At 34.5% G+C, this 26,226-nt stretch overlaps 1 protein-coding gene across 2 annotated transcripts; it reads right to left on the minus strand.

Annotated features, from left to right (window-relative positions):
• Positions 1-399: 399 nt before the first annotated feature.
• On the minus strand, positions 400-25,663 carry slc44a4 (solute carrier family 44 member 4). 2 transcript variants are annotated; one of them, XM_032580682.1, is made up of 23 exons: positions 25,442-25,663; positions 15,740-15,788; positions 15,580-15,653; positions 12,897-12,975; positions 11,809-11,908; positions 11,596-11,727; positions 11,451-11,511; positions 10,688-10,808; positions 10,587-10,592; positions 8,800-8,883; positions 7,571-7,683; positions 7,266-7,388; positions 6,778-6,877; positions 5,535-5,627; positions 4,541-4,643; positions 4,208-4,467; positions 2,989-3,083; positions 2,755-2,858; positions 2,601-2,674; positions 2,439-2,509; positions 1,992-2,086; positions 1,823-1,907; positions 400-915 (listed from the first exon to the last, which is right to left on the minus strand). In XM_032580682.1, exons 1-23 carry the CDS (start codon positions 25,479-25,481, stop codon positions 815-817), a joined length of 2,163 nt encoding a protein of 720 aa, XP_032436573.1. In that variant the 5' UTR covers positions 25,482-25,663; the 3' UTR covers positions 400-814. The 2 variants fall into 2 exon arrangements, with proteins under 2 accessions (XP_032436573.1, XP_032436574.1); XM_032580683.1 differs by lacking the exon at positions 10,587-10,592.
• Positions 25,664-26,226: the final 563 nt, after the last annotated feature.

Below are 26,226 nucleotides of genomic sequence, written 5' to 3' on the forward strand. Positions count from 1 at the left end.
TAGTTTTTTTGTCTGTTTTTCACAAACAGAATTTGAACCAAGTGAAGCTAAAACTATTCAATTTGAGTTCTATGAAGTACATATTTACAAATAAGTTTTTTTTTATCTTAAATGCAAAATGTATATGTTGTATTTTTACAGTTTTAGATTAATTGCTGCTCTGTGTTCTTTTAGAAAATTGAATTTTTTGGTCTATACTGTAAAAAATAGTTTAGTACTTAATTGTTTCATCATGATTAATTATTAATAATTTAATTATAATAAGGAAAACAAATTTACTGCTTATGGGATATTTGAAGGGTCAAGTCTATATGGAAAAAGTAACAAATTGATTTGATCAATGCTATTAAATGTAAGAACTTCAAGACTGGAGAAAAAAAAGGCTTCTTAAAAGTAGACTGAAACATTATTTACAATTTTATTGTACAATTCTTATTACAATTGAATGCATAAAATACAGTACATTGTATAAAATATATTTTTTAATATTTAACATTTGTCTATCCCCTTCTTTTCTATAAATAAAAATCACAACAATGGAGTTGATGTGATTTTAAATGTTACATTAAAAGCTGTTTATCTGAGCAAACTGATGTAAAAACAATGGAGCAGGTCATTTAAAGTGAAAGAAACGTAGAAATTAGAAACTAGATGGAATAAAATACATAATTAAACAGTAAATATTAGGATTTCACAAATATGAAAAACTAAAAAGGTGCAAAAAGCATTTTAACTTTGGTAAACGTATTTAGGAGGGGGAATAAAGCACAGCAGGCTAATTAAAAGGAGAAGAAGAAGAAGAGAGAAGTCTTCCTCATTTTGCCTGTTTGTTGGATTTATTGAGGATCTTCATGAGGTTTGTGGACATAAAATACGGCTTCTGCAGGGATCCATCGTTACGCTCCAGATCCTCCACTGTGAGAACAACAGTCAAGTTTAATCAGCTACCTCTAATAAACAGCGCCCTCTACTGGTACTGAGTGTAACATTACAGTCTTAGAATAAATACATACATCAGTCCTCGAACAGTGAGCTTTACAGATCTTTTTTTTCTATCCTCTTTTCCACATCAGCCTTATTTATTACATTTGCAATTATTTTAAACATTTCATTGAATTAAATTATTGCCCTGATTGTAGATGCACTGCAAAAACAAATTTTTACCAAATATTTTTGTATAGTTTGTAGTACAAATATCTTACTATATTTGAAATGAGATCAAACTACCGTACAAGTAGTTTTTCTGCAAGACATAGGAGCTTGTTTTGAGCTAATAATTAATATTAATGAAAAAGTTCCACTGGCAGATTATTTCACTTACAGTGTGGCAAAACATTTAACGTTTTCATAATATTAAGGAATTATTTACTTAAAACAAGGTCCAATATCGTACAGAAAAGTTGCTTGAAAGTAACATTTTGGCTGAAGTTTAATAAGATATTTACACTAAAAAGTAGACCAAAAATAATTGGTAAAATTTTATGTTTTTGCTGTGTGCAGGCAGGATTAAATGAGAAGTTATTTTCTTTTAGCTAACCTAGCTAACAAAGCTAGGTTAGCTGACCTAACTTAGCTTAACTCAACTCATTTAGAAGAACAAACATTTTAATTTTCCCTCCTGTTTCTGATTTAGCTTCACACTACAGATCAAATTTGCACATTATTATTATTAGGTTGGCTAATCTAGTTTAGCTAAACTAGGTCAGCTAACTAATCTATCTAGGTTAGGTAAGGTTAGCTAGCTAGCTAGAGATATTTCTCTGTGGTAATGACTGATGGCGGTACAGTAGTGATGACTGTGTTATGATTGACGTTTACTCACAGAAGCAGAGGAAGAGCGTGTCGACACACATGTTGTACACGCTGAAGAAACCGTGAGCTATGAGGTAGCTACCAAACACCACAGTCTGAAACAACATCCACATAGATGGATAAATATAAAATGCAGCTGGATGTTTAATGATAGAAAATAAGAGTGACTATCAGCTCACAATAATTGGCATCCAGTAGTAGTTGAGAGTTTCAGAGCGAAATGTGTCGCCTGGGAGCTTAATCCGTCCAGAGAAGAAAAAGAACGACAAAACACCTGAAGAGAAAAATAAACAACACTTAAAATTTTTAGTTCTTACACGGCCACATTATTTACTTACAATTAAGATTTCTGTAAAATATGAGAGCTTGTTTTAAGTAAATAATTCCTGAACAATGATAAAAAGTACGAGCTCCATTTATTTCACTTATATCATGGGAACAATGTTATGAAAAATAAAATCAATATTAAGGAATTATTTTCTAAAAACAAGCTTCTATATCTTCCTTAAAGGTTACCTGTAGGTCAGTTTTGCCTTATTTCAAGTAAACTAAGTGTTTAAATGTGAAACTAAACGAAACTGCTTGATAAGATTTTGTGTTTTTGAAAACAGAATCCACGTCCTCACCTACTCCTCCAACCACAAGCAGTTTTCCAAAGAACAGCAGAACGTCGGTCACTTTATCGAGAACCACCACCCTGTGAGGAGGAAAAATAAAACCAGAACCGAGTCATAAACGGTTTCAGAGGATGGAAAGATCTGATGATTTTAACATGACTGCAGCACAACCTTATGATATTCCTCATGAGCAGACTGAAAGCGTTTTTCGCTGAGACGCAGAAATTCTTCCCATAAATAGCAATCTGACAAAAAAAGAAGAAATATTTAGGAAAAATTATGAGTTTGAATTGATTCAGGTTGTAGTGACAGATTGTTTCCTCACCATGATGTAGGCGTTCCTGTTGATGAACTTTATAAACTTCTCCAGACACCAGAAGCAGCATTTTAAGCAGCACAGTACAAAACGGGCACAAGGGTTTTGTGCCGCTGGAAACAAGACATTAAACTCTGAAACAGTCCCTCAAAAACAAAAATCTGTTTCACACTCATGTAAAACTATCTATTTACAGCAAATGTTGCTCATCTTAACATTTTAAATCAGATGGAAGAGACTTACATCTGGTCTTGTGGTCGATGTACTCCAGGATAATCCTCACGACTTGAACCACCGTCAGGATTAAAGAACCAAAGGCGAGAGAGCCAACATGGTACCTACAGTAAAGGTCAAACATTACAAATCCCAGTTTAAATGAGAATGTAACCAGCAAGGAGACATGGTGACCACAGCAGGACGCTAGTCAAGGTTTAGCACAGTAAAACATTTTGCAAAATAAATCTAGCAAATCATAGAGACCTATGATGTCTTGAACAAGTTAAGATAGATTTATGGGCAACACATGTTTATTACATTTTTAACACCAAATTATTCTTAAATAATGATTTTTTATTCTGCTCAGCTCTGCCTCCTTCCAGAGTGAGCTGTTTTAGGATGTCCTGTCACTTTAATAAGCTGCTCCTGGCCACACCCCCCACTCAATGTTTACACTCACAACTGAAAATGGCTGCAATCAGATGAGGAATTATACATCTTTGCATCTTTGAAAAGCATTAGTAGAGCCTCCTGCACAACCAACCAGAATGCAGCAAGTTGTTTCTGGATGGTAAGTTGTCAACAACAAAAAAACTTGTCTTTTCCAGCAGCCATTGTACGGCACGAAAAGCAGCTGACCAAACGTGCTGGAGCTTTTCTTGGGTTGCTAGGTAACAGCGCAGTGCTCCACTGACAGATTATTTCATTTACAACACAGAAAAAATGTCTTGTTATAAGTAAAATAATATGCTAGTGGAAGTATTACTTTTTTGGAAATTAATATTAAGGAATTATTGACTTAAAACAAGTCAGTAATTTTTATCAAGACTTTTTATATGTTGATAAAAAGTTACTTGCAAGTTATTTTTGTCTTATTTCAAAGGTTTTAAGGAACTAGACCAAAGATACTTGGTAAGATTTTGTGTTTTTGCACTTAAGGGAAAGTTTTTAGTTTTGTTTTTACTAGGTTCTTGGGACGCCCTGTGCACCTTAGCGCTCTGAGTGGTGAGCCATGTTGCCAAATAAAAACAAAACCAAAAAAAAAAAGAACAGTTTCTGGGTTCACAGCTTAACCTTTAAATAAAAAAGATTGTAAAACCTGATTAAAACATCAGATGGAGCTTTAATGTTTCTTTTACTTTAGAGGAATAATAATCATTTTAATGTCGCTAAACTATAAATGAAAGGATTATTTAGATCACAGTCGCATAAATCTAAATAACTGAACTTAAACTCTTGACACTACCTGAGTGTTCGCATAAAGCTGGCGCCCACTGGAAACATGGGGATGTCGTCCGGCTTGCTGAAGGCCCAGTAGTAGGAGGCGAAGGCCCCGGCCAGCGTGCACTGCCCCACGGCGATGACGAAGTTCACACACCAGAGGAAGGCGATCGCGTTGTAAATCTGCAGGTTGAACATGTTCTTCTGGAAGAGACCTTCCTCGTTGTAGTTGATGAAGATGCAGCTGGCTGTAGGGCACTCTGGGTAATCTGATGAGTTGAAAGTCTGACAGCAAGCCACAGAGAAGTTAGTGATGAAATTATCCCTGTGCTGAAAACGTATGAGGTCATGGTTCAACCTGAGGGTCACAGGTCACGTTGCCGGTGATGCTCGTACAGCCGCCGTACGAGTGATTTAAAGGCACCACTCTGTAGATGGGCTGTCCTGACGTGGCCAAGTATCTGCAGATCCCAGTTCAGCCAAAACAAACACTGGAGCCCAACAGTCAGAGCTGGGCAGTTACTAGTTACATTTACTCAATTACATTTACTGAAGTAAATGTTGAAAATGTTCTTTTAGTTATATTTTTATTAAGTGTATTTTTTACTTTCTCTTGAGTAATTTTATTATGAGGTATTTCTACTCTTACTTGAGTAAATTTTCTGGATTCTCTACCCACTGAATGAAAACCTAACATGTTTTAACCAAAAATTTACCACAAACAGACACAAACCTGCAGTTTTTGTTAAAGTTCCATAAGTTTTATACTGAAAGAAACTGATTTGGAAAAAATTATTTTACCTGATTTTGATACTTATATGAATTATTGTAATTTCCATCCTTAAAACACCAAAATTTCCATGTAACTTTATATTTTGTTCTGTCTGATTATGTAATTTTTAAATATTAAATGATTGATAATTTGATCAGTTACTGAGTATTTGAGTAGACTTTTTACCAAATACTTTTTTACTATTACTTGTACAACTTTTGGATACTCTGCCCACCTCTACTAACAGTAGTCAAAGGAGGGTAGGGTATACAAAAATTGTACTCAAGTAAAAGTAGAACTACTTCAACATATTTTTACTCAAGTAAAAAGTAACCGTCCAAGAAATTACTCAGGTAAGAGTAAAAAGGTCTTCTCAAGTACTGATCTAAACATCAATCATTCAATATTTTAAAATTATATCATCAGACAGAACAAAATGTAAAATAGAAATTTTGGTATTTTAAGGATGAAAATGAAAATAAATATTTAGGGCTGAAATGATTTATCGTGATTAATAGATTATTTAGTGAACTAATTTAGTAATTGATTAATTGTTAGCTTTAGTAAAGCTAAAGGATACATTGCCGTGGCGCCCCAGTAGGAGACGCAGACCAGCAGCAGAGCAAATGTGACCAGAGGGAACGCCAGGGAAGACATCATGTGACCAATCGCTCTGCAGGTTATAAACAGGAGTTAACATCTCAAAAACAAACATCTTTATTAAAAACAACATGTTCTGTTTCTGCATCTTGAATCAAAGCGGCTCAGTCAGAGGGTTTTGTTATTTTTGTTATTAGCTGCGTTTCCATTACAAATATGCGCAAAACTTTAACATTCCACTAATGTAAAAAAAAAAACAAAAAAAAAAACAATTTCACAAATGTGGTGTTTCCATTAAATAAGAAATGCAATTTAATAAATAAATAAAATTTTTAAAAAATCACACATGAATAAGCTTGTCCATGCGATTCATGCTAAAAGAAACTTGCTGTGCCATCTTTTTAATCGACACTGCCAGGTTTCTATTAAGCAGATTTATTTTAGTAGTTCCAATTTGAACTAGTAAAATGTGTAACATGTTTTATTTTAACAATATTACAGATATTTGTGAAGTTTGTCAAAATCTACTTATTTATTCTTTGAATTTATTTTGTTTGGTCAACAAGTTGTTTCTCCAGACATTTATCGGAGTTTTCATTTGTTACGCTGCTCTTGGCAGTTGGTGGTTACCATAGCAACCTGTAACTGACAGCTCCGCCCCCTTTTTTTCTGTTGCCGTCGGTAACCGTGGTATGTACTAGGATCAGCTCTGTGTTTTCTTTACAAATTTGATCTTTTAACATATATTTTAGACAAATTGAATCATATACAGTGTCACATGAGTAATTTTGCCATGTTTTGTGTATGTTTTTATCTGTTATTATTAATGTTGTCTGTTTGAACTATGTTTGATTTTAAAAATGCTAACTGCTGCCAACTGCTCATTGGGAGCTATTGCTTTGTAGTTTGTTTAGGGTTATTTATTACATTTTAATTCATGTATAGGGGCAGAAGCTGTTAACCATCTTGATTTCCTCTTTTGTTAGAGTAAATACACTAAACCTGAATGTGTCCGTCGTGAAGTCAACCTATTAGGCCTGAGACGAACAGACGGGTTACAGATGGTCAATGGAAACGCAGCTACCGACAGTCACCCAGGGCAGCAACAGAAATGGGGCCCACAAGCACCAGGTAAAAAAATATAACTCCAGTTATACCTTGAACAGGTTTTCTGTTGCTTTTTGTCCCACCATTTACTGCTTTCCAGTTGTGATCCGACTCACCTGCTGGATTCCTGAATGAGAGCGATCGCTATCAGGATTCTGGTTCTGAGGAAGATGAGGGTGAGGAGGATGATGGCTTCCACCACACAGAGGATTATCACTGAGGGTCAGAGAAATTATCCCCACCAATCACTCACAGCTGCTCATTCAACAAACATCATTAATAAAAATTTTGCTTTTGCCCTGTAATTTGAAATCTGCTTTTTGTATGTATTCAGGGAATCTCATTTTTTTTAAAAAAATAAACAGAAAACATCTTTAAGGAGATAAAAAAAATTTCACAACACTGCTGAAGAAAGTAAATGCTAGCAATTAAAGCAGATTAGCACCGCAACTAACAATTATTGTCATTTCTTCCAGACTTTTCCATCAGTTTTTTGATCTCATCAGGTTCCTATTGACCCAAAACCTCAACAATTTTCTTAAAATTTCTTAGAATTAACTGAAAACCCAAAACACATTTGGATTGAAAACAAAACTAATCTTACAAATGGCCAGCCAGGTCTCCTGGACATGCAGATAAGTCTGAAAGTTTGTGGTGAATCCGACGTTAGTGATGCTTGCGGACTGTTGTTTGTAGTTAGCGTATTCCCAGTAGCAGTGCCAGATTCCTGTGTTGGAAAATTATCAAAACATCTTAAGAAGTGGAAGTTAACATTTAGAAAAAACAGCTTGAAATCACAACAGCGATGAAAAAAAACACTTTAAAAGTGTTGTTAGCCGTTAGCTGGAAGACAAAAAACTAAAAAATAAAAAAATAGTGCTGCAAATATGAAAGCAGATGAGTTTTTACCGTAAGCGCCAGATGCCAGGAGTCCGATGATGATCAGCCAGATCATCACTGGAGCGATGAACCTCAGCAGCAGCAGGAACAGCAGACTGACCAGCATGGCTATCACCAAACCACTAAAACCAGTTAGACAAGACAGGAGCAACAGGAAGAAACCAGTTACCAATGAAACAACAGGAGATCAAAGCTTAAAACATGAATTTATTTCAAGAAAAATACTTAATTCTCCTAAAGATTAATGAAGTGAACCAATAAAATTGCAATTATTTTTTATTTTATTTCATTCTAGTTTTTATTTGTAATTTTCCAGTTGCATTATGTCCATGTTTTTCTCACTTTATGTGTGGAAACTACAGAGGTTGTGCTACAGCTGAAACGATTAATCGGATTAATTGTGACAAATTGATTATTATAAATAATTGTCAACTAATTTAATAATCGATTAAAGAACGTGTGTCAAACTGAAGGTCTGTGGGCCAAATCCGGCCGGCCGTAGCATTTTATGTGATTCTAGACTATACACTAAGTGTGCTTAAATATAATGCAATCAATCAAATCAATTCAATTTTTATTAATTTACTGCCAAATTATATCTTGGGAATTATTGAGGAAATTCACACAAAATCAGCAAATCCCAGCACTTTTTTTGCACTAATACATAATTGGGAGTTTATTGCAGATTTTTCTCAAAAATTGTCAAAAACTTTACTTGTACTAAACAGCTGCCTCAGCATTAATTAATGTCAGATTATAGTCTATGATCCATATAGCCAGTAATAAAAGGTCGCAAAATAAGTGAAATTATTTCCAAATTAGTACCACAAACAAAATCCTGGAGGGGCTGAAATTAAATAATTTAATTGAATTTTAAGAATTCGTTGATATTTTAAGTTTGGTGAGCAGGTTTTATCAATACATTCTGGCACAACCGGGCCTTTAAAAGTATTAATGATTTTGATTTGGCCCAAAACGAAGATGAGTTCAACACCCCTGGATTAAAAACTCAAAAAAGGCTATTTGCTGACTGCAAAAATGACGGAGTGTTTCTGGAAACAGCTGAGACCCATATAGAAGTACAAAAATGTCCAAAATGTTACTTTTAAAGGGAACCTATAATGCTAAACTTGCATCTATAAAGTGAAATTTTGTTAGTCTATCATATAAAATCCACTGAAGCCTGTATTTATAAAGTGGTAAAATGTGAAACTGGTGCAGCTCAGCTAAAAACTCACACTAGAATCCACGGCCAGGATGATGCAAAATCTTCAAAGATCCGGAGGCCAACGTTTTTGACATTGAAGCTGTTGATTATGTCTCTAATGAGGAGAAATTCAAAGATAAGTTGCATTAGAGCTGCTCTCCTTTCAAACTCTGGATAAAAACCAAGACTTAACAAGAACTAAAGCAAGGACGACATGGCGGCGTTCGTCTAAAACAGGAGTGACCAATCCAATCCAGGAGAGCTACTGTTCTGCAGCTTTTGGATGCATCCCTGCTGCAACAATCCTCAATTATATACAGGGCTCATACACTTTCCCACAGTAAAATTAGAATAGAATAGAATAGAATTCAACTTTATTGTCATTGCACTGTCACAAGTACAAGCAACGAGATGTAGTTTGCATCTATCCAGAAGTGCTCTACAAGATATAAATATTTATTTACAGATGTACAAGACTGTGTATGTATGGACTATATATATAATATATATATATATATATATATATATATATATATATATATATATATATATAAATTCAAGAACTTTCCAAGTTCTTGAATTTGAAGAACTTGAAATTCAAGTTTTAAGTTCTTGAATTTCAAGCTTGAATCCCGAAGTATTCAAAAAATACTTCGGGATTCCTTTAAAAAAAATCCCGAAGTATTTTTTTTAAGGTAAAATACTTCCCTTAAAATTATTTTTAAGGGAAATTTTGGTTTTTTAGAATTATATGAAGCTAAATTGGGGTCATAAAGTTCGCTAATTTTTTAAAACTGAAAAAAGGAGATTTGAAAGTGGAAAATAAATTTGAAACTGAAAAAAAAAATTTGTAACTAAGAAAAATAATAAACCGGAAAAAATAAAAATAGAAAAACGGGTAGTTTTGAATTTTTTTCAGTTTCAAACTCCTTTTTCATTTTCAAAACATTTTTGAGCAAATTTTATGGCCCTAAATTAGCTCCATATAACTCACCTGAGGCAAGTTTGCTAGTTTATTGTTGAAACTGAAAAAAATAAAGCTGAAACTTAAAAATAATTTTGAAACTGAAAAAGAAACATAAACTGTGAAAAAAATGAAACAGAATAAATTTAAAAAAGACAGTTTGAGAGAAAAAAAGTAGTTTTGAAGTTTTTCTCAGTTTCAAACTTTCGTTTCCAGTTTCAAAACAGACATTTTTGAGCAAACTTGTTGGCCCTGATTTAGCCCCATATGACTCACCTGAAACAAGTTTAGTCTGATTTAACTTCAGACAGAGAGAAAAAATGTGTTTGTGTGTTTTTATTAGATTTCTGAAAACATCTGGTTTCAGATACATAAAGTTAATCCAAATTTAGGCGTTAAATAGCATTTTATTACCAAACTGTGCAGTTTGAATATCGAGCACTTACAAGGACTGTACACAGAAATCAAGCATTTTCCAAACCTTGAACAGACCTAATTGACATTCAAGCAATTTCAAGGATTTCAAGCAACCTGCTTCTTGTTTACCCTCTGCAGAGCTGAATTGATGTGTTTTGCATCTGAATTAGCAGCTCTCCAGGAATGAACATTTAACACACTACAGAGCCGTCACTACATTGACCCATTTTTCCTCCGCTACACCTTCAAGCAGACATAAAAAACAAGACAAACTTTAAGAAGTCTCCTTTAATCATTAGATTAAAGTAGTAGACTCAAACTACAGCGCCTGAAACTAATAATAAGTTTTGTGAGGCGTTTAGCGGCCGGCGTGCGTCCCTGAAGCCACCGCCACCCAGCTGCTACACTAAAGCCGACGAAAACTCACAACCACTGACCGTGAGCTGGTGATGATGAGCAGGGAGGAGGCAGAGAAAAGCTGAGGTTTATCATCTGTTGGTGCTGCGAACATTTTAACGGTTAGCGGTTTGTGTCTTACCCAGTGCCGTTCTTGATGAGGTTCGCCGTCTCGTTAACCGAGCTCGGCAAACCTGGGGTGCTGGAGAAAGAGTCGGGGATTGAGCCCAGTTTCTGGATGTCGGGGAAACATCTCCCCAACGCTAAATGAAGAGGAAAAAAGAGATTGATCTGAATTTCACAAAATGAAAACAAAACCTTTCTCTTTTAAAGTTGGTAAAAGTGGTTAATATTTAAACAAGAGCATGCAGTCATAACATTGTGAGAATAAAGTCGTAATATTGCCAGAATAACGTCACACTCATAAAAGTAAACTTATAATTGTCATATATTGAGGAATGTTGAGCATCTTGTGTTTATACTTTATATTTATCTTACTAATAAGGAAACACATGAGCTGAAGTGTTCAATACAACTTTAGTCTGGTTAAATTAAAACTTCATTCCTGTATTATTACTAAAAGTACTTTATTTTGGTAATATTATGACTTTATTCTCAAAATATTACAATTCTGTTCTCGTTATTTTGACTTCATTCTCGTATTACTGTGACTTTTTTCTGGTAATTTATGTCTTTGTTCTTATAATATTAAGACTTTATTTTCATAATTTCATAACTTCATTCATGTTATTTTAACTTGTATAAGTTTATGCTCTTGTAATTGTGGCTTTATTCACATAATTCTATGAATTTATTCTTGTAATTTTCTCTTAATTACTGTAATATTCTTCTTTTTTTAATCTTTCTTAGCCTGACCTCATGAATAATCAAAGATTTTTCCTCACCTGAGGTTGTTGGTATGCGGAAGAAAGGACAGAGTTCTTTGTTCACAATTTCTGAAACACTCTAAAAATAAGATCATTTATAGTTTTAAATAAACTCTAATTCAGGTTTATGGTAAAACAGCAGCAACAAAAAGCTGTAGCTCACCAAAGTGGTTTTTTGCAGGTCTAATGATGGAACGCATAAACTTTGGTTAAAAACATCCTTTGCTAATTTTCCAGGGATATAATCCAGAGGGCTGACAGCCCAGAAGGTTGAAGGACATTCTTTTACACAAATCTGTGGGTGAAAATAAAAGCTTTGTGTTAATTAAAGTGAATTCAGACAGCTGTAGAGTAAACATAAAGCTGGTGTCTGTACCTGTGTGGTTGGGCACTGCAACCCGCTCAGAGTCGCCACCAGAACGTTCGCAGATGAGGCACATTTCAGAATATCAAAGTAGAACAAGTGTGGTTTGTCTCTGGAGGAGAAAATCAGGTTTTATTATAAGATTTAAAGCTGCCATACATTAATAACACTCCTGAATTGTTTTCACTTATTGTTGTTTTACAGATTACAATAAAGTTTAATGTATTTTCTTTAACTTCAAAGCAACATGCCAATACAAAGCATTCTACATGGTACACAGAAAAAAAAAGTCTGAAAAGTGTGACTTGTCTTTTTTGTGTTTTCAGTCAGAGGCTTTTTAGATTTGCTGCAAGACTGTCTGCTACTGGAGCTCCTTCCAAAAGTCAATAGATGATGTCATCACCTAATTTACATATTTGGTCACATGTAATCCAGGCAGTAGAAGACAGGATTATCTAATTTGAATAGAAATACTATAAACATTTAGAACTACAATTAAACTTTATAAAATAATTGAATAATGGCAATTTTATAATGTAAATAAATACTTTGCGACAGAGTATTAGGGCCATAGTAAGACTTTTTTTTTCTTAATTACAAGAACAAAGCAATAATATTATGAGAAGTCATATGGGAATAAAGTCGTAATATTTCAAGACTAAATAATAATATGAGAATAAACTTGTATGAGAAAAAAGTCAGAATACAAGAATAAAAATGTAGTATAAGAATAAAGTCAAAATACTATGACTTTATTCTCGTAATTTTATGACTGTCGTAATTCTACTTTCTTTCTTTTCTTAGTGTGGCCCTAGTACTCCGTAGTTCTACATAAATCAGTTTTGTATAAGTTCAAACTTTACTCAGTGAAAGGTGGTTCTACTGAGTATTACTGAAGAGATATATGCAATTCCTTTCTATGTTTTTATTGGTGAGAAAATATTAAAAACTATCAGTTCTACTTCACATCTCTGCATTACTGTGTTGGTCTGTCACATAAAATCCCCATGAAATAGATTGCAGATTGTGTTTGTAATGTGACAAATTTGGGAATGCTGCTGCATTATTAGAAAAATATCATGAAAACACTGAGGACCTACTTGTTGGGTCCATTGCCACAGAACCATCCGGTTGAATTCCTTGGAAAGAGGACATGTCTGGGATCTCCGTAGAGCCAAGCTAAAAGGAAAAACAAGCAAACAAATCAAATAAAATTTTAATTTAGCCTTTATCTATCAGGATAAAAACCCACTGGGATTAAAAACATCTTTATCAAAGGAGTCCTGGCAGAGAGGCAGCAACACAAAAGAGAAAAAAAGACACAAAAAAAATTTTGTTTAAAAGCACATCTAAAATCTAAAATTATTATCCAAAAAACGGAAAACGTCATGTGGCTGCAGAGGGTTTGTTTTAATTTCCCCAACCCAGCCACCAGAGGGCACTCCAGCTTGCACTTTCACGCCTTGACTAACCAGCTCCCAGTTTCCAGGTCACACATATAGTAAACAAAAACACAAGTAGAACCAGTTCATACCTGGATTTATTATTAATTCAGAATCTGATCCTAAATCAAACCCCTGCGGTTTGATTGTCTTCAACATTTTCACAGAGTTTTCCACCTTTAACAGATTTGTTAGCTAAAGTAAAGCAAATCCACCTCGATAATCAGTAATTTTGAAAAGTTTCTAGTGGAAATAAGGTCGTTGACACACATATTGTGGCAGCAGATAAGCTGGTTAAACAGTGTGATGTGTTGACTCTAGATAGGAGAGCGAGCCCTGAGTGCTGGAATGAGATTGAGGTGCTGGCCGCTCAACGATGGGAAGTTTCATTCACAGATGAGAGGAAAACGTTTCAAAGAAATAAAGGAACTCAGTGTTTCCTATTATGTCCAAAACATAAACTCCAACATCTGTGAGTAAAACAGATACAGATCAGTGTAGCTCGCTTTTATGATTTTTAGAAACTATATTTACCTGTTTCCGTTCTGTTGTTTATTTATTTTACCTCATTAGTTTCATTCCTTTCTGTGTTTAGTTTTAGTTTATTCTTATCTCCTGTTAATGCGTTCAGATCTGGATTCCTTTATTAGTGTTTTCCTTTCTGTTTATTGTTTATGTTAGTTTCAAGTTTCGTTAAATTGTTTATCTTCCATTTTCTCTCATTCTTCTACCCCCAGCTATACTTACACTGTAAAAACTCCAAACATTACCAAGTATTTTATGTCTTGTTTATACTGCAAATACATTAGTAAACTTGAAATGAGACGACAACTTACGAGTAACTTTTCAGCAAGAAATGGCAGCTTGTTTTAAGTTGATAATTCCTTAATGCTAATTTTAAAAAAGTACTAGCTTCACTGGCAGGTGAAGGGAAAATGTCTTGTTATAACTTAAATAATATGCCAGTGAAACCAGTACTTTTCTATCAATATTAAGGAATTATTGACTTAAAACAAGCTCCTATATCTTGCTGAAAAGTTACTTGTAAGTTAGTTTTGTTTTATTTCAAGTGCATTAAGATTTTTGCACTAAAAATAGACTTTGTGTTTTTGCAGTACATTCTCTGCTCCTTCCTCCTACTGTTGGTTTGTTCCCTTGTCCTCCATTCGTCCCATTGCCCTGTTGACTAATGAAACTTCCTGCTCCAGTTTCATGTCTTTCATTTCTCGTTAATAAATACAAAACCTACACAAAAAAACCTACAAAACAGCAGAAAAACCTCAGAAGAAGAAATGAGCACAACTTCCTTCTTCACAAAATGTAAACAAAAATGGAGTAGCATCAGATTTTAGTGGCTCTAGGTTTTCTCTTTTGTCTTTGGTAAAAATACTACGAGCCTGCTAGCTCTAGACACTTTTGTTTGTATTTACCCAGAATCCCCTGCGCTTTAATCCACTTCCTGCTTTTGGAGTGGACTCCAGTCCGCTTCACGTTCACATATGCATCAAATCACATCAGAGTTCTCATTAACCAAACTGAGACCCAGATTTTTGGGCAGACCAGAGTTCAGTTTTTTGGTTCACATATTTCAAATGAACCAAACTTCTACACAAATGAACTAGTTGAATTAAAGTGAACTAAACTCGAATAAACCCTTAAAATACAGAGGAACCAACTTCATTAAGAATTTTTATTATATCTGGAGTCTTCAATTGACCACATCTTTGTTCCTCTACATCGGAGGTGTTAAAAGTGTGGCCCGGGGGCCATTTGTGGCCCATGCTGTCAGTTTGTGCGGCCCCCAACTGCAATTCAAGAATGATTCAACTGCAAACTTTTTATTTTTAATCAGGGTGTAATTATAAAATTATAACATAACTTTCTTACAATAAAAAATGTTAAGTACAACACAAAGTTTTTGTCTTTTTATAACCAAGCATTTATAATAAGTACAGGCTTTTACTGACTTTGCTGTTCCTAAATCAGATTTTATTTAATTTATTAAACTTGGCTAAATACACCAAGTGTTTTGAAAGGAATCTTATCCTTATAACAGAATAAATTTGTTCGATCAAGACCGAAAGAATTTGAAAAAAATTTCATGAGACTGCGTTGAGAAAACAAAGTGTCTTCAGTCAGAGGTTTCTTTAAATTCACTGTAACACAGACTGCTACAGGAGATCTTTCCTGCCAGCAGCCATCACCATCTACAATAACTGTGAGGAATCTGAATTAATATGAGTTACAACAACATTTAAGTTTTTAATTTGAATGTGAAAACTGCTCTACATGAACAGTGGAAGTTCTGCCAGAAACTTTTGGATCTTTTGGTTTCACTCACCTAACATTCCTACGCCAATGTAGCCGAGGATGACGACCATGAACAGAATACAGCAGATTATATCCGTGCATCCTCTGTGGAGAAAATGTAATAATAAAAAAAGTCAGGAAGAATTTCAATATATCAGAGTAGAATAAAACAAAACATCTTAAAGTTTCACCTTTTCTTTATGGGTCCATTAAAGGTTGGGTCAAACTGAGCCGGTTCACCTGGGAGCAGAAAACAGTCATTAAACATTAATCAGGAGACGTCGCTGTTTATGGTCATTATCAAGTAAACCGTAGCAATGGAGACGTCATGAACTTTTAATCACTTTAAGGAAACAGACAGGAATATTTATCAGTATCTACAAATATATATAAAAAAAACTTCCTGTTGCTTTTTAAAATAAAGTGTTTCTTTGAGTTTTTAGGGTTAATAAATTACTGTGGAACAGAGTAAGGAAAACATTTTAAAGCATGACAGAATATCAATATTGTTTGGTAAAGGTAAAGGTAATTTTATTTATATAGCACATTTTCAGCAACAAGGCAATACAAAGTGCTTTACAGGAATTAAAAGGAAATACATACAAAATAACAAACCAAAGGAAAGAGCAAAAGAAGAAAAAAAATTTATGTTGATCTAAAGTATGTAAACTGTGTGCGCCTGTTTAGGGTTAGTAGATAAATATAAGTAAGTATCGTCTGGTCTAATTCCTTTTCTGGGTTGGAAGAATAGGAGTCTAAAAAGTAGTTATTAAGATAGTTTTTCTGGGTTCTAAGTTTGTTCTAATCCCTGTTCTGGGTTGCAGTAATAGGAGTCTCTACAAAATAATCTAAAAATCAATCTAAGAAGTTTAATATTGGTCTAAATAGTGAGTACTCTACATTTTCTAAAGAAAACAAGCTAAAGAGTGACTAATAAACTATTATAAAAATAAATATTGAACTCTTAATTCATAAAAGTTTCAGTAGGTTTAGCTGTGTAAATATGGGATTTGTTTCACAATTCAAAGCTAATGCTTATCTACACTTTTTCCTTCTACTCAACTTTTCAGCTCTCTTTGGCCATGACCTTGTTAATGTTTCAATGACCTGGAAAATCAGCCATCATACTCATGACAGTCCAGCCATAACATTAAAACTTTAAAGGTTTTTTATTGACCTTATACAACATTCCGACTGTAAAGGCTGAGTTTTCATTTACTGTAAGCCATTACTGTAACTTATGTAACGTATAATTTAAGAGTTTTAGTTTTTGAACTGAATTTCCTGTTTTATTATGAGATCCACCATTAGAGGGTTTGTGAGGCGTCATGGTTGCTTCCTGGAATAAACAGAACGATGGCAGCGAGTTTCATATTTCTGATTTTACAGGAGCAGAGCATTTTAAAGAGCGCTGCACTCACACGGACGGAAATTTAAATATCATTTGAATCTGGGACATACTTTCCAGATGAGTGAGAGTCACAAACATTTCCTGGTTTTAACAGAATAAATGAGAAAAGTTTATTTTAGGGAGGTGAGTTAGCTTCTCTCTCGCTCCTGACAGTTGGGTTGATGTGCAGGAAAAACCTGCTGAGTGAGTTTTTTCTCATACCAAATACAAGCAGGACTTGATAATCATTTCACAGCTAAACCAAACTCGCTGAACGTGTCTTTAGCAACAATATAAAAATCAACAGGTGAATATTTTCTCTGATTCATGCAAACACAGCTTCCAAAGGGCGCAGCGGTTCGCCACGTAGCTCAGCGACAGCAGGCGTTTCTTACTGCAGCTCGGCTGTAATTACCTCCACTGGGACCGATTTGAATAGGAGTGAATGGAGACTGTGTCAACATTATTCTCAGAAATGTGCCAGAGGCTTCGAGTAGGATGCAAATACTGAACCAGGATGCAGGAAGTTCAGAGCAAACCAAGCAGGTGCAACCTGACAACATCTTAGATTCACAACTATAAGCAAACTTCTTAGGATTTAACCTGAAACAAATAGTTTTAAGCCTGATTGTTAGGGTCAAAATGTCACCACTGGGGAGAAAAGTCGCAAAAGACATTTGTTAGAATTTCCTGTAGTTTTTCTTGGCAGAGACTTGATATTTGCTTTGTAGTTGGGAATAAATTGGCTACTTATCCAGTCGGTTTTACCTCAGAAAATATGAAACTTTCTGGAAACCAGAGATTTTTTCTGATGTCTTTTCTCAGTGACCAAGCTAACGGCTACAAATACAGGCTAATAAAAAAAAAATCTCTTTGTTTTCTACTTCAAAACAAACACAGTAGCAACATTTAGTCCTGTCACAATAACACATTTTGCTGGACGATAAATGATTGTCCCTAAAGTTACTGCGATTAAAGATAATATTGTCGTTTTGAGATGGTTTTCAAGTAGTATATTGATAATGGTATAATAATGTAAGTTTAACTTATCAAAGACTAATGAACTAAAATTAAATTTTGCAACTAACAACCAATAAGATATAACAGAAACTATAAATAAAGTGGATTAAGAAGTTGTAGAACCAAATAGTGTGTTTTTTTTCACAAATAATTATTAGTCACATTCCGCCAGGTATAAAAAATAAAAATAGAAAAAATGAGCAAATCCAGTAAGCAGATTTGCATGATATCCATTTACTGGATAGTACCAAAAAAACAAAAAAAACCCAACTAATTTTACTACAACTATGATACAATTTTATATACAAGCCAGCCATATTGGATTGGAGATAAAGGTTGGTGATGTTCTGTGACTTTCCCCACATTGAACAGATTGTTCTTATGTGACGTCATACTGAGCTGACAGCCATTTTGGTAGGTATCAGTAACTAGCTGTCATGACAGTTGCTATAGAGTTGCTATGACAACAATAAAAGAAACCCACAAGCTTAGAAACTAATTCTTGCCTCATTCCTAGCTTATTAATCATTTAAATACATTACAACTACTTGAGTAATCTACCCACCTCTGTGTAAAACTAAGATAAATATTAGTGATATTTACTGTAGTACTTGCTGCCCATGTAGCTAAATTAGCTTAACTAATGTAGCTTTTATCTGCTAGCCAAGATAGACATGTAGCCTACGTGTTTGTTACTATATGAACTTACTCTGCCGGTCACCAGAACCGCATTACTCGCATAAAACATCGATTTTATGCATCTATAGATTTCAGGCCTTGAAGGTGTTGGATTTTGAGGTTGGGATTGAGAAACAGAATAACACCTTTTATGGAGAATACTGTAAAAAAAAATTTAAGCTACAAACTTGGAAACTTTAAATTTCTGAATTAAAATTAAATGCATAATTATTTTTCAACCAATCAAGTGATCAAGAATGTTTTGCTTTGTGCTTATTGTTATCAGAATTACTAAAAAAAGTCACAGTATGGTTTTAAAACGGCTCCAATCAATGAAGGAAGTTAATTTTGATTAAAGTAGTACAAGTTCTGTTTTATTCTCTGTTTAAGGTCCATAAAGAAGATAAAGGAAGAAGTAAAAAAACAACAACAACCCATAAACACTCTGAAAAAACTAAGAGGATATAATTAAAAGTCTAAACTTTTCCACTGACGTTGCTTTTCGCACGGAGTTTCAAATTTCAGTTCTGCACACAGTAAGGCGTGTGCTTAGAGCAAACAATGACACTCGTTCACCGTGTTCCCGGATAAAAGGATATTTAGGTTTTTTATTTCCTTGTAAAAACCAGAGAGAAAAGCTTTAAAACCTGCGGACTTTGGATGTTAAATGGTCAAACTGCAGAGCATTTTTACAGCTTAAATCAGAGATCAATGACCTTCACTGAGGAGGAAAGACTTGAGTTTCTAGTTACAGAAATGCTAAATGTGTGTAAAGATTAGACATTTGGGAAAATAAGCCTCTGATTTAAGGACAGAGGATGAACAAGTTTATCAAACCAAGTTGATTTGAATATTGTCATAAGAGAAACAAATGTGAGATTAGTGTTACTTCCTCCTATGTAATAACAAATCTTTTTACAGACAGAATAATAACTTAGCTTATATAACATATATCATCCAACATGCTAGACGCTTAGAAGCAGCTTTAACATTTTTATTGTTTTATTCTTCATCAAGGCTCAAGTCTGAGACTTTTATGTACATTTTGCCGCCAAATCTTCAAATTGTGTTTCAAAAATCTCCTAAAAAAACACTTTGTGATATCCAAGTATTCATGGTTAGTCAAAGAAAATAAAAAATAATAAACTCTTATTATTTCCTTGTTTTTTCTAGAAAATTTCTGAAATTAATCTTAAAATTTCACGTTTTTTGGCAGAAATCTACAAATATTAATACAAAATTTTTAATCTAAATTGGCCCTAATAGACCGTTTTACTGATCACCACCTTTTTAAGAGTCAAAATTTAAATCTAGAACAGCAGATATTTGGAGACCGAAATGCCTGGACTGGAGCTCTCAGTCACATTTTGATAGAAAGCTTCTAATTACTGCACTAAAAATACTGATTTCCTAACAATACAACTTTAGAAATGTGTATACGTTTTGGCCTCTTAGGTAAAATAAATAAAACTTAAGGATTAAAAGCTTCAGGAGGAGGAAATTAACCCTTGTCTGTGTTGTTTTGTGCTTCAGCTAGCTGTGAAAAAGTCAACAGACCCTCCCTGCAGGTAAATATCCAGGTGTAATTAATGCATCTTTTAATACTTTATGAAAACAGAAAAGATTCAGGTGACACCTGAAATAACATCAACTCATCAAACACATTTTGTATGTAAGGTTAGAAACGCTCAGAGTATTAAATTTAGCATTAGCTGCAGCAGAAAGGAGGAAAGAAAATCTATTTTTATGTCTTAAAACGCCGCTGGTAGATGGCAAAGGATAAATTAGTTTAGTTATTTTCTGTAATTTGGAGCCATTTCCTGTGGCTCCTGCATGGACAGTAAATAATTTAACTGGAAATTTTGCTGAAACTGCAAAGAAAGTACGTTTATATTGCAACATGGTTAATATAGCTAATGATTCGAGAAATGTAAGCTTAGAACAGCATCTAATGTAGATTAACATTTTAATGATTAGACTGGTTAAACTGAAGAAAACCTGAAAAGTCTTCCAGTTCTTTCACTTTGATTGATGTGTAGATAGTTTGGAGATTAAAATCTCCAAATATTTCAATCTAAATCTGCAAAACAGAGAGAGAAATAAGCCAAAAATATCTCCCATTTCACAGATATGCAATGCTAATTTCTCTTCTGTAGGCTGAATTGATTTTTTCTTGAGAAGTTTTCCACCTATGTGGGTTGTTTTTGTTGTTGTTGTTTATTTTTAAATGCAGATATATTTAAAGAATCAGTTTCCAAAGAGATGCCTTAGAGGCCGCATCATTGGTCAGCTTAAAACATTTCTTCCTCCAGTAAATGTTTGATCCACCCTCTGTTGTCCTGTGAATTTTAATAGAGGATCAAAGTGCAGCGAGATGCCTTAACTTTATACGTTTCTCTCATCCTTCCTGCAAACAGATGTCCTAAGGCTTCAGGGCTAAGTTACAAACGCTTTGTTGAGGTTTTAATAAGCTGGTTTGTGTTTTCTGACCTCTGATTGGTTAATAACAGCAGCACAGCTGCACATTAATTCAAGCTGGATTCATAAAAACACCTGTTGGTGTCTGAAAATTGAGCTTTCACTGCAAAAACACAAAGTATTTTTGGTCTAGTTCAAGTGGAAATATCTTAGTACACTTGAAATAAGACAAAACTAACCTAAAAAAAACTTTTCAGCAAGATATAGGAGCTTGTTTTGAGTTGATAATTCCTTAATATTGTTGAAAAGGTTCTAGTTACATATGAAATAATCTGGCAGTGAAACAAGACATTTTAACTTTTAATAAAGGAAAAGGTGCTAGTTCCACCGGCAGATTGTCAACTAGAACTATTTAATCAAGATTAAGGTTGAAATGGAAAGGTTTTTGTTGTTGTTTATTTTTGGAAATTTCTTAGACTAATCACAAAGTTTCTGAGTCTTTTCTAGAAAATTGTCAACTTTTCAAATTCAGTGATTTAAAGATTTTTTTCTAGAAAATGTCTAAGATTACTGTAATCTCAAAATTTCAATTTTTTAAACAAATTTTCAACTTTTCAAACTCAATAATTTCCTGGGGTTTTTTTATAGAAAATGTCTAAAATGAATCTCACAATTTCCTTTTTAGTAAAATTTCAACTTGCCATACTCAGAAATTTCCAGCTTTTTTCCTAAAATAATCTCTTAATTTCTTTTTGTTTTTTAGTAAATTTTCAACTTTTCAAACTCAATAATTTACTGGGGGTTTTTTTAATAGAAGATTTAAAATTAATCTCATCATTTCCTTGTGTCTCTTTTCTTTTTTTCTAGACAATTGGAGATTCTTGGGTGGAAATATACTTTTTTTAATCTATATGCAATATTCTGTCTATAGATTAATTTAGCACAAATGGATAAAAGGTTAAATTAAATATATGTTTAGTATTATTGTGATCCACAGCCTGTGATAATTTTACTTTAAATTTCTTTCAAACTATGGCAACCTGCCTTTTGAATTTATAATCTAATCTATAGTGACTATTTTTGCACGACAATTGAGGAGATTAATATCCCTGCTTTTATTTTACCTGGCAGAGTGGATACTCTTTATTATAATGATCATTTAAATGCATACTGTATCAATAAGAGGATTCGTTTATGTTCTTCCAATTAAGGACTTGGTTTATTACAGTCCCTATGGCAAGCAGTTTTCTGCATGGTCAGCATTGAAGGCCATATTGTCTTTGAGAGGGTCCAGCCAACATTCCAGACAGGACTGGCAGCAGTGTTTACCACCTTCTACATCTTCAACCTCCAGTATCAACATGAGGCAGCCAAGACTTTGGAGTTCATTCAACAGTAAAACCATTCCTATAATTTTTTCACAATGAGCAAAATATAATTACATGGTTTTAAAGTTTTAAAGCAAGTTATGATTAACATTTGACAAAGGCGGTGATGTTTTCTCTTTACATAATTAAAAACAGGATCATTTTTCCACATTAAGTAAAGAAAGCTTTATAAATTGTACCTGCTGTCTTCAGAGCGCCACACTATTTATATTCTCCAAAATCTTCCCATTTTTGATTGTGTTTTTTAGTCGCTTCATTGGGATTAACCCAGAAAGCCGGTCATGGGCAGATGATATCCAAAAAGACAGGAAAGATCATTCAAAAGAAAAAGCAGACAGCGAATGTGCAGGTTTCCACCCTCATCAAAAACCTGATGGACTTTGAGTGGCATTTCATACGGGTTAGTTGTTCTTTTTTCTTTCTTTGAAATATTTCTGTTTCCATATCATTTAAGATCTAAATTATATTGTCTTATCTTTTTCCATGCTGGACGGTGCCTTCATGTGCATCTGCAAAGAACGGTAAAATGCTGGCAGCTATAGACGCAAGTATTTTACCGTTCTTTCACAGTATCAATACTGTAGTTGCTTTAATGGTAATCTACTCTCAGAATAAATTACGGTACAGCTACCGTGCATTTACAGTCATTTTTGATCAAGTTAAAGGGAATTCTTTAATTAGATTGCATTTTTGGAGAAGAGAAGATAGCAACACATTAAATGTGAACACACTAAATATGAAGGTGAGGATGCGGTCCTGTTGAAACTGCCGCTGCTCAGTTTTATTTCCCCATCTCACCTTCTGTCTTGGGCTTTTCTGACAAATCATTCTCTTCTCTCTGGTTAAAAACAACAAGCAGCTACCAAATCTAATAAAGTGTCAGTATTTCACAGTGGTGGGATGTGACTGTACTTAAGTACATTTTTATGTATCTGTACTTCACTTAAGTAGATTTAATGGTGGGTACTTTCGACTTTTACATCAAGTATTTGTACTATTTGTACTTTCTACTACATTTCTATTGACTCTTTGTAGCTGCGTCACTTAATCACTCGAGGCGCCATGATGGTCGTCGGAAGTGAGGGATGGGAGTACTGAACAGAGCGACTGAAATTGTTTTCCCAAATTGTTTTTGCCAGTTTATTCATGGTTTCTACTTGTTCGAGTCAAGCTAATTTGTCTGTGAACGTAACACACCTGAGTGGGCCTCGTAGACGGCGGTATTTACAAAAGTTGGAAGCAGCTAGCTTAGAAACCGACCCGTACCTCCTCCTTCCTGACGTGTTTATAAAATTACCGAGTCCACCTGAATTCACGCCACATGATTTATATCACCATGTCATAAACAGCGTTTCCCTTTAGACCAGAGCAGCATTAAAAACGTACAAACGATGAAAAGCTACCAGTTTTTTTTCCGTACATGCTAGGCTACATTGTTTCCATGGTTACTGATGGTTAGACTCGTACTTCTCCATAATGCGATATTTGATATGTTTCTAATAATACTTTCTAATAAAGTATATGAACGTTAATCTTCTTACCTTGTAAAAAGTGCTCGCTGCAAATCCGTGATCACATCACGGGCTGACAGTCATTATGATTAACGGTTTGTTATTCATCGCCGCCATCTTTCCTCATTAAGTATTTATATACAATAAAATCACAAGTTTGGTTTCTATGCTTGTCTGTTGGGGCAGCTGACCGCGCAGCATCCTGTGACCAGCTTTACTGCGAAATCAGCTAAATAAAAGCAATATTAGGCTGGCAGATGTGCGTTTCTGACAGGCTTTACAGAAGCGCATTGGTTATTTTGACGTCCGTCATGGCGGAGCGGGCGGTTGATCGAAGAGAGTGACGTCACGTGCAAAGGGTCAATAAATGCGTTGCGTTAGTTACATCCACGTCGCTTTGCGCTTTTTTGATTTGTTTGTTAGTTTGAAAGTAATCAATGGCGAGAGGAGAACAGGTCCACCGAACCACTGCAAAGCGGGAAAGTACCGTTAGACCCTCATTGTAGAAGAGCAAGGCGGAGACTTTGTACAAAATAGACCGCTGCGTATTTGCTTATTGTGAGGGAACGCAAAACTTTTGCGAGATAACGTTCAGATGAGGCTCGTTTGTCAGCCTCACTGACAAACGAGCAGGTATTAAACATATTTTTAATTAGACCCACATTTCTGCATTAAGTTTTTTTTACTGCTCTGTAATCTAATCAAATGTTCTGTTTTCATTAGCTGTAAACTAACCAACCAAACTAACTAACTAACCCTAGTCACCATTACAATTTGTGGGAAATTAATATGCACGATATTAATACATATCATACATGTATTAATGTATGATACTAATACATTATTACATGTATTAATGTATGATATTAATACATTAATACATGTATTAAGCTTACTCACAAGAAGAAAGTTGTGAGCTGACTTACTTAAGTATATGAACTCTTCATAAATATTCAAATTTACTGAAAATGACTAAGGAATGCTAGAGTGACGCAGGTCATCCCTGAAATCACAAATCTAAATTTAAACTGTCACAGAGAGTAAACACATTCAAATTATTATCTGCAGCACTGTTCATTAAAACGGCGCATTGCTGATGTATTAAAATAAAATACGAAACTTACACTTAGTTATATTATATTAGCCATTAGGTAATACATTTAGCAAGTGCTTTAACTTTTAATACTTTAAGTTGTTTTTTTTAAAGCCAGTAATTTCTTACTTTTACACAAGTAAAAATGTTATTGTGGTACTTTAACTTTTACTAGAGTACATTTGTGTCTGTTTATTTGTACTTTTACTTTAGTACATTGTTTGAGTACTTTCTCCATCACTTCTGTTTCAATACAAAAAATAAAAACCAATTTAGTTTTCTGCTATGTAAGTTAAAATATGATTACTTTCAGTTACATGCTCCGAACATTATACCGTGTGAACCTGCCCTGAAAAGACGTAGTCCGGGGAAACTAACGGGCGATGCCGACTCACCGTAGTCGGAGTCCGGCCTGTCCTCTTCTTTTTTCCCCATATTCCTCCGCCTGCCGTCCTCCGGTGCTCCCGCTCCGAACAAAACCGCTAAACCGGACAAAACACGACGCTAAAACTGGACTAAAAGTGGCTCCGCTGCGTTCGAACAGACCATGGTAACTAAGTGAAGAAATCTTTTCCTTCCTGGCAGTTCTAACTACGCGGTGACGACACAAACGCACCTGCTGTGGGATGCGCACCTGAAGGCTCCGCCACAGATAGTCAATGGGGAGAGAGGTATCACTCCTCCTCACATCGAAGCTTAGAGAGTGGATATTTATTGCATCGCTGTTTGTGCAATCCGGGGACTCCTTCTGTTTAATTTAATTAATTAATTGAGTGGATTTAGTGACAGTGTGTGTGCTGTTAAAATTAGAAAGTTCTATTTGGAGGCTAATTAAACATTGTTACCATGGAAACTGAATATGGATCAGAGAAGAGTCATTGTTGACCATGAACGGATTTCTTAATGGAGTCTTTTTTTGTAATTAAAAAAGGAAACAAGAAATATGACTTCAATCTTATAATTCTAAAAGTTGAGTTTTGAGGTTGTGGACTACAAAAAAAATTATAAAGTTGTGGTCAGACTGCTCAATTTGGAGGATAACCAAACACGGTTACCATGGAAACTGAACATGAAGAAACATTGTTGACCATTTGCGGACTTCTTTTTTATTTTTCCCCTCCTGGGTCTTTTGTGGGCTCTAGAATCCCTTATATGAAAGAAGACAGGTCTGACAGGACAT

The sequence above is a fragment of the Xiphophorus hellerii genome, chromosome 13 (genome assembly GCF_003331165.1).
Source record: "Xiphophorus hellerii strain 12219 chromosome 13, Xiphophorus_hellerii-4.1, whole genome shotgun sequence".
Lineage (NCBI taxonomy): Eukaryota > Metazoa > Chordata > Actinopteri > Cyprinodontiformes > Poeciliidae > Xiphophorus > Xiphophorus hellerii.